This window comes from Cyclopterus lumpus, chromosome 3 (genome assembly GCF_009769545.1).
Source record: "Cyclopterus lumpus isolate fCycLum1 chromosome 3, fCycLum1.pri, whole genome shotgun sequence".
NCBI classification, from domain to species: domain Eukaryota; kingdom Metazoa; phylum Chordata; class Actinopteri; order Perciformes; family Cyclopteridae; genus Cyclopterus; species Cyclopterus lumpus.
This window is the reverse complement of record NC_046968.1, coordinates 28,365,845-28,374,869: the sequence shown is the minus strand read 5'-3', so window position 1 is coordinate 28,374,869 and position 9,025 is coordinate 28,365,845. Positions and strand designations below refer to the sequence as shown.

The window sequence follows — 9,025 nt, the reverse complement described above, 5'->3', positions numbered from 1 at the left end:
CATTAAATATTGTTAAACTTTAACTCAAATCCTGAATTTCCTGCGGCCACGGGACCCGGAGGTTTCAAGTTGTGTCGCTGATATGGAGCGATATCAGCCGTCTGTCGGGGCCCCCTACTAGCAACTAGCCAGGGGCAACTCGGAAAGGGCCCTGTGGGGGCATTTCCGATGCGTTGTCGTTGCAGCGTCTCAAGCGGTTCCATTATTTTGTCATTGACGTCAGCCGTCCCTCGGGGCCCCCTTCAGCTCGGGGCCCCCTTCAGCTCGGGGCCCTAGGCAATTGCCTGGGTTGTTCCGTTGCGGCTGGATATCAGAATCAGAATCAGAATCAGGTTTAATTGGCCAAGTAAGTTTGCTCAAACAAGGAATTTGACTTGGTAAGGTGACTCTCAGTGTGCTTACACAAAATATACAACACAATACAATACACAATACAATACAATACAGTATACAAATATACAACATAATACAAATATACAACACAATATACAATACAATACAAACAAACAGCGCAATGGACTAAGGAGTATAAGAGTATGTACAGGCGGAATGGCTATATACAGTGGCTGTGGAATGTTGCACAGCAGTAGTGCAAGAAGAAGTGGAGAGTGCGAGAAGTGCAGGGATTTAAAGTATATAAATATAAATATATATATATGCTACAGTGGTGTTATTTGTTCAGTAGTGAGACGGCGAGGGGGAAGAAACTGTTTTTGAGTCTGGAGGTTTTGGCTAACAGTGATCTGTAGCGTCTACCAGAGGGGAGGAGTTTGAATAGTTTGTGTCCGGGGTGTGAGGGGTCTGCAGTGATTTTTCCTGCCCGTTTCCTGACTCTGGAGGTGTACAGGTCTTGGATGGTGGGCAGGTTGGCACCGATGATCTTTACTGCAGACCTGACTGTCCGTTGGAGTCTGTTCTTGTCCAGTTTGGTGGCCGATCCAAACCAGACAGTGATTGAGGTGCACAGAACAGACTCTATGACTGCGGTGAAGAACAAGGTCAGCAGATCCTGAGGCAGGTTGTACTTCCTAAGCTGGCGCAGGAAGTACAGCCTCTGCTGGGCCTTCTTGATGATGGTGTTGATGTTGGGTTCCCACTTCAGATTCCGGGAGATTGTGGATCCCAGAAACCTGAAGGATTCCACAGCCAACACAGTAGTGTTGTGTATGATGAGGGGGGGCAGTGCTGGGGGGCTCCTCCTAAAGTCCACTGTCATCTCCACGGTTTTAAGCGTGTTCAGCTCTAGGTTGTTGCGACCGCACCATAGGACTAGCTGTTCAACTTCCCGCCTATATGCAGACTCATCATCATCACGGATGAGGCCGATGACTGATGTGTCGTCTGCAAATTTTAGGAGTTTGACAGATGGGTCTCCTGAGGTGCAGTCGTTTGTGTAGAGGGAGAAGAGCAGTGGGGAGAGCACGCATCCCTGAGGTGCACCAGTGCTGACTGACCGGGTGCTGGATGTTGTTTCACCCAGCCTCACCTGCTGCCTCCTGTCTATCAGGAAGTTTGTGATCCACTGACAGGTGGAGGCAGGCACAGTGAGCTGGGTGAGTTTGGTGAGGAGGACTTCTGGAATGATGGTGTTAAACGCCGAGCTGAAGTCCACGAACAGCATCCTTGCATAGGTCCCTGGGGAGTCGAGGTGTTGCAGGATGTAGTGCAGCCCCATGTTGACTGCATCATCCACTGACCTGTTTGCTCTGTAGGCAAACTGCAGAGGGTCCAGCAGGGGGCCTGTGATGCCCTTCAGATGGGTCAATACCAGTCTCTCCAGGGATTTCATCACCACAGACGTCAGGGCGACGGGCCTGTAGTCATTCAGCCCAGTGATGGAGGATTTCTTGGGAACCGGGATGATGGTGGAGCGTTTGAAGCAGGAGGGGACTTCACACAGCTCCAGAGATCTGTTGAAGATCCGTGTGAAGATGGGGGGCCAGCTGATCAGCACAGGCTTTCAGGCAGGAGGGTGACACACCGTCTGGGCCTGCTGCCTTCCTTGTCTTCTGTCTCTGAAAGAGCTGGTACACATCCTCTTCACAGACCGTCAATGCCGGTGGGGAGTCAGGGGAGGTGATAACAGGGGGTGCAGATGATTGTGTGAAGTCTGAGTTGGAGCGGGTGAGGGGTGTGAATGTGGGATGATCAAACCTGCAGTAAAACACATTCAGGTCGTCAGCCAGTTGAGGGTTCTCCATGGGGTTGGGGGAGGATTTCCTGTAGTTGGTGATGTCCTGCAGGCCTCTCCACACTGATGCAGGGTCGTTAGCTGAAAACCTGTTTTTCAGCTTTTCAGAGTAGCTTCTCTTTGCTACTCTGATCTCCTTAGTCAATGTGTTTCTGGCCTGGTTGTACAGGATCCTGTCCCCACTCATGAAGGCCTCCTCTTTGGCTTGACGTAGCTGCTTGAGCCTTGCTGTGAACCACGGTTTATTGTTTTTAAAGATGCAGTACGTTTTGGTGGGTACACACATGTCTTCACAGAAACTAATATATGACGTCACAGTGTCAGTGAGTTCGTCTAGTGATGTAGATGCAGCCTCAAAAATATATACAGGGTGTGTGTATATATATATATATATATATATATATATATATATATATATATATATATATATATATATATATATATATATATATATATATATATAAAAACATAATATTGATTATATTAATATATGATATATGTATTATATGAGTCTGAAAGGAACCATTCTGCCCAACAAACTAAATTGTATAGTATATATGTAATAAGATATAATTATATAATTTAAATATATATATATATATATATACCCGATTTTTAACCAGATGGCACTTGTCATGTTCTGTGTGTTATGGACCCCTTTTGTCTTCGTGGGCGTGAATGAGACAGAGAGACAGACAGGTCGCAGCGTCACAGACAGACAGACAGACAGGTCGCAGCGTCACAGCCCTGTGTGTCGGTCGGGACCTAGCGTTAGCTGCGGTGTAAGCTGCGGGGGAGAGGCGGTTCTTGAAGGCGTGGAAACCCACTTGACGTTACCGATAACGGGATATCGATCCCAAGTGATCGGTGCCGATGAAACGACCCGTCTCGTGTGGACCCGGAGGAGAAGAAGAGACTTTTACAGGTGAGCGAGCTCCTTTGAATCCAAGCTGACGTGAGAACGTGTAGCTACAAGCTAGCGCTCGCTGTGATGCAGCAGACGAGCCCCCAGCTGAGACTAGAGGAGCCCCCCCGGGTTGTTTTAGAGACGGGGGGGGGGGGGGGACTCACTCAGGTAACTCACCAGGTGACTCGCTGTCACACCTGCACGCGACACTGCGTCCCGTCTGTGGTTACAGCTGTTTGATGCTAGCTGAGTTAGCTAATGCTAGCTAACGGAATGGTGTCCTGTCTCGGCCAGATTTTAGCTAACATTCGAATAAATTGTCACTTAAAATATTGATAAAAATGATCGTATCAGGTTTTCAGCTGATTTAATGGTGTTAAACTAAGCTTTAACTTCTTACCTTTCGAGCTAAATATCGTTTTAATTGTTTGAGTTAGCTTTGCCTTTACTAGAGCCAGTAAAAGGACGCTAATGCCGGTAAACTAGCCGTGCGCTGGGCTTGGCCTGATCCGGCCTAACTTCTATCGTCGTAGTAAACACACAGCGCTTCTGGTTTTTCGGGGATATTAACTTGTTACAGGGTCACAAAAATGCTGTCAACATATCCGGGATCGTTGTTCTGGCCTTCACAATAAGATATCACGCTTCAACAACTCCAAACTATGCAATAAAAGCTCCGTAGTTTCCATTTGAGTCTATACCACCATCTGCTGGATGTTTTGTTAAACTCTTCTCATGTCAGTCAGTTGACAAACACCAGCTCTTGCATGACATTTAACAATCATCCAGCTCCTCGTCCCAGCCCACACACGTGGTGTGATACCATGTGTCAGACAGAGTAGAGGAAGTGGCTGCCGGGCCGGTGTTTTCGGCCCGCTGCTGCTCTCTGGCCTTTCTGGCCAGAGCTTGAGCCTCCCTCCTCGCAGCTCGGTCCTCCGCTTCCTCAATCACATCAGACATCTCCTGGGCTGTCAGTAACCTGGCCGTGGTGACGTTCCTCCTGACCTTACCGGTGTGGTGGTTATAATTGATTTCGGCCAGGAGGTGGGCCAGGTCAAGTGACCGTAGCAGCTTTGCAGACCTGGTGCCCCCCTGAAGGTTTATGTGAAATACGGTCGGGGTGTTGTCCGACCGAATAAGTACATGTTTTCCTGCTAAGTACGGCAGGAAATGTTTGAGCGCTAGGTGCACGGCCCGTAGCTCCAGGACATTGATATGCGGTCCCGAGCGGACCGCTGCCCCCGAGCAGTCCTGTTCTGCCATACTGCACCCAGCCTGAGAGGCTGTCGTGATGACATCCTGCCGGGATGGGATCACGCCCATGGGGACGCCCCCCGACAGGTAGGCCCTCTCCCTCCATGGTGATAGAGCCAGAAGGTACTGCTGTGACACCTATACCATCCTGTGCCTGTGGCACCTGGCATCCAAACAAAGGCTGTTCAGCCATCTCTGCAAGGGGCACAGTGACAGCAAGCCCAAGGGAACGACAGCTGAGGCAGCTGTCAATTTGCCCAATAGGCGAAGAAAGAGGATGTAGGGCAACCGCCTGCCCCCTCGGAAGAGGGAAAGATTGAAGAGGATGTCGTCCACACGAGGCTGAAATGAAGCATCCAGTGTTCTGTCAGCATGACCATGTGACGTCAGTCTCTTCCACACTTGTTGTCCTTCCTGATTTATTCCCCTTCTTCCTGATTCATTTCCCCCTTCTTCCTGATTCATTTCTCCTTCTTCCTGATTCATTTCCCCCTTCTTCCTGATTCATTTCCCCCTTCTTCCTGATTCATTTCTCCTTCTTCCTGATTCATTTATCCCTCTTCCTGATTCATTTCCCCTTCCTGATTCATTTCCCCCTCAAACAGCAACAGGCGTTTCCTGGGACTCAAACCTCCGTACGAGACATAAAAGTGGAGCGCTGAGCCGCGAGCTAAACGATGCACAGGAAGTGGAGGATGATGGAGAACCAGGAGTGGTGTTTCACCGTGTGCTGTCGTCCTCATTCTGTTCACCAAACACAAAGTTATCTGCTCTTCCAAATATTCTTCACGGTTATGATCTCTTTCTGGCTTCAGCTGAGCACACTGCATGTGAACGTCATATATTCATTAATTCATCTCACCAGCCTGTAAACATATACCCAGCATGCACCTGTTTGTCAGCGCGGAGGCGTGACAAGGAAATGGCCTTGAGCGCATGCCAGCCATTGAGCCGACTATTGCGTCCCTCATAGTTTCCCCTGAGGAGACTCTGAGGCCAGGTGACCTCGACCCCAGTGTCGGGTCACGGATGACCTGCTTTCCCGGGCTTACAACACGGCAATCCGCATGGGCCGTATTGGCAACTCTCTCATCTCATGCTTGCCCTCTCAGCCTCTCTGCAGCAGACTACTTTCGACGCTTCTGCCACCAGCCTCAGTGATGCTTCACTGCAGGCATTTGCGCTCATGTCAAGGGAACCTGGGCGCTTGATGTCCACCCTGGTTTGGATGGCGCAGTCACCCTTGTCGGAGACCTGTAGAAGCGTCCTCCGTGCTGTCCAAGTTGAGCCCGTGGAGTTGTTTGGCTCGGCTGCTCTTCAGGAGCTTCAGCGAACTGTGCAAGCTCGTCAGACCAGGCAGCAGTTCTCTGGTCTGCTCAGGGACATGCCCGCACCCCGCAGACCCAGGGTCTCCATGTCGACCTCCTGGGGCCATTTTCAGCCCCCAGCTCGCCACCACTGGCCTCAGCGCCCTGCTGGGAGGCCAATCCACGCTCAACGCGATGCTACCCGCGGGCGCCCCAGGGATTTTCCAAACCCGCAGACTAACAGTTGCCCCCCCCCCCCGCCCACACACACCCTTTAGGGTCCAGGAAATGAGGTCTCTGGGCCGGCAGACGGTTATTTCTCCCAGCAGCTCATGCTCCAGACCCTTGGGTGGCTTCCACCCTAACCCAGGGTTACAAGCTTCAATTCCGACGCCGGCCCCCAGCCGGGCCAAGGTGACCACCATCGCCGACCCGGTCAAGCCTTGAGCCAGGAACTAGCCGTACTCCTGGCCAAAGGCGCAATCAAGGTGGTGGACCGGGTCCACTACTTCCTCGTAAGGAAGAAAGAGGGCAGACTGCACCCAGTACTAGATCTCAGGGTACTCAACAAGTTCCTGAAGGTCATACCGTTTCATATGCTCAGCACAGCAGAGCTCCTTCTTGCCATCTCCAGAGGAGACTGGTTCACGTCTGTCGACTTGAAGGATGCCTATTTTCATGTTCCTATTGTGCTGCACAAGACACCGCTCGCCTTCTCTCGCCTTCGTCTAGTGAGGGGGGAGCAAAGGCTCTCTCTTCACCCCCTTTCCACAACAACACCAGACATAGTGTGTCCATGGAGGAGTGTTAGGGTGAGAGGGCGACTGTGTAGCTACTGCTACTAGCCTAAGCGGTAGAAGCGGGAGCACTCGGCTACTGTACAAACCAGGTCCTGTGAAAACAGGTCGGGAACAGTGTGTCTAGCTCGAGGACGCCCTCTTCGCTAGCCTGGTAGCTGTCGGAATTAACGTGGCCTAAGTTAGCCTGAGTGGAGACACTATGCTAGCTATACACGGTGGAAATGCTACCAAGGTCAATGCACACGCTATCCGAATCGCTCACCGAAGGCCGGTCGCGCCATTGGAGCAATCTGGCCACACCCAGCGGACACGCTCTTTTATATTGATATATATAACTTTAAAATATAGTTACTTGTTAGGCAGAATTGTTTCTTTCAGACTATATCATATAATAAATCTTAACCTATATTTATATAAAAATGTCATATAAAACTAATATAATAAATATATCATGTATATTCATGTGTTCAGCCTGATCAGAGAGGCGGTCTGCAGGAATCTGTCAGCTGGAGCCCAACATGTCAGTGATAGACGTGATGTGTGTTTAACAGGCCTGTTGATCCGTAACGCTGGTTTTCTCTTTTAGTCACACGGTTCTTCAGATACAACCGGAAGGACCCACCAGAGCCCGGATGTGTGGACTAACGTGTTGAAGAGGACTTTGTAGAGGGAGACGGACCCGAACGGAGCCGAGCGACACCGAGCGGGTCCCAGTGAGCGAAGCGTTTTTAACGGAGTTGTCTGGAGGAAACGTTTCTGTGAGCTCGTGAAGATGTCTAAAGTCCAACAGCTGAGATGTTTAGTCAACCAGCGACTAACTGCGGCTGCGCAAGAGATCTTTGGTCTGTTTGAAAGAACGATAGCAGAGTACGAGGAGGAACTTTGTAGTTCCAGAGAGGAGAACGAGCGACACCGGAAACGACTGGACGCTGTGTTCAACCCGGAAGTCCGGTTACAAAGAGCAGGTTGGTCCTTTGTTTCTTTAACTATATGAAAAGTGCGACTGTTTTCATACCCATACTGAAACTAGTTCATCTCCTCCACCACAATAGCTATTTTATTTATAAAAACAATACCACGTGTGAGATGGATTACTATGTGTGTATAGCAGTAAATGTGTTTCTGGTAGTTGATGAAACAGAAAAATGAAGAAAAGAAAACTTCCAGGATGAACATCTCTTCTGAGATGACAAAGATGAATGCTCTAAACACATAATCATCATAGCTCAATATGTAAACAGTCTCTCTGCATCGTTTGACTTTGATTAAGTGAAGTAGAACATTTTAACGTTTGTTCATGCTTCTCATTCACAACTAATTCACTGGTTTTTTATTGATAAACCTCTTGAATAATAAAGAGTTTAGTATGAGATTCATAAGACGTATTAATGTATTTTATTATTCTCCAGAGGACCCAGAGCCCCCCCACATTAAAGAGGAACAGGAGGACCCAGAGCCCCCCCACATTAAAGAGGAACAGGAGGACCCAGAGCCCCCCCACATTAAAGAGGAACAGGAGGACCCAGAGCCCCCCCACATTAAAGAGGAACAGGAGGAACTCTGGACCAGTCAGGAGGGAAAGCAGCTTCAAGGGCTGGAGGAGGCTGGTCTCAAGTTCTCATTCACTGTAAAGAGTGAAGATGATGAAGAGGAAGCTCAGTCCTCTCAGCTTCATCAAAGACAAACTGAACACATGGAAACAGAAGCTGATGGAGCGGATTGTGGAGGACCAGAACCAGACAGGAAGTTAGATCCAGAAAGACATCCAGGACCAGATACTGATGAGACTGAGGACAGTGCTGATTGGGAGGAGACTGAGGAACCTCAGTCAGATGTGAACCCTCAAAACAAAGAAGTACCTGTAAGTGATGTGAACTGTAGTACTGGAAATACATCAATCAGCTCTCCTGAATGTGCTGGAAGCTCTGACCACAAGGGACATCTGGAGAAACCCACTAGCTCCAAAACAGGAGAGAAACCATTTCAATGCTCACTTTGTGACAAAAGATTTGGATTCAATTGTGATCTAAAGATACACATGGCTGTCCACACAGGAGAGAAACCATTTCAATGCTCGCTTTGTGGCAAAAGATTTGTAGTCAATAGTTATCTTAAGAGACACATGAGGGTCCACACGGGAGTGAAACCATATAGTTGTTCTGTGTGTAGTAAAACATATACACAAAAGAGAAACCTAACTGCTCACATGTTTGTCCACACAGGAGATAAACCATTTAGTTGTTCAGTTTGTGATAAAACATTTTTACAAAAGCAACATCTGAAACGACATTTAATTATCCACACTAGAGAAACTAATTAGTCGTGGAGTTTCTCAACAAGATTCTCTTTTCTCGGTTATTCCAAAAATGAGAGTCTCTGAAATAAACATGGTTAAACACTTAAAAACTGTCAGGCTGATACAGACTCCAACATAAATCTATTCAGCTGAGATTAAGCTTCACATCAATTTATATTCTTTGACGTCAGTTTCTCTGGTATCGTCTTATGTTTCATGTGTTATGTATTGTCACGTATATATGAATTTAAATGGTTTTCCATTGTCAAA

At 48.4% G+C, this 9,025-nt stretch overlaps 1 protein-coding gene across 1 annotated transcript; it reads left to right on the top strand.

The window, feature by feature from the left end:
* The first annotated feature begins 7,231 nt into the window (after positions 1-7,231).
* Positions 7,232-9,025, top strand: LOC117725406 (gastrula zinc finger protein XlCGF42.1-like). The gene is made up of 2 exons (XM_034525551.1): positions 7,232-7,410; positions 8,110-9,025. Exons 1-2 carry the CDS (start codon positions 7,232-7,234, stop codon positions 8,777-8,779), a joined length of 849 nt encoding a protein of 282 aa, XP_034381442.1. The 3' UTR covers positions 8,780-9,025.

Bases quoted from the DNA above. Each gene is read 5' to 3' on its own strand.
- LOC117725406 (XM_034525551.1), top strand. From the start codon at position 7,232: ATGTCTAAAGTCCAACAGCTGAGATGTTTAGTCAACCAGCGACTAACT. The intron at 7,411-8,109 runs GTTACAAAGAGC...AGATGATGAAGA, and splicing joins GTGTTCAACCCGGAAGTCCG to GGAAGCTCAGTCCTCTCAGC.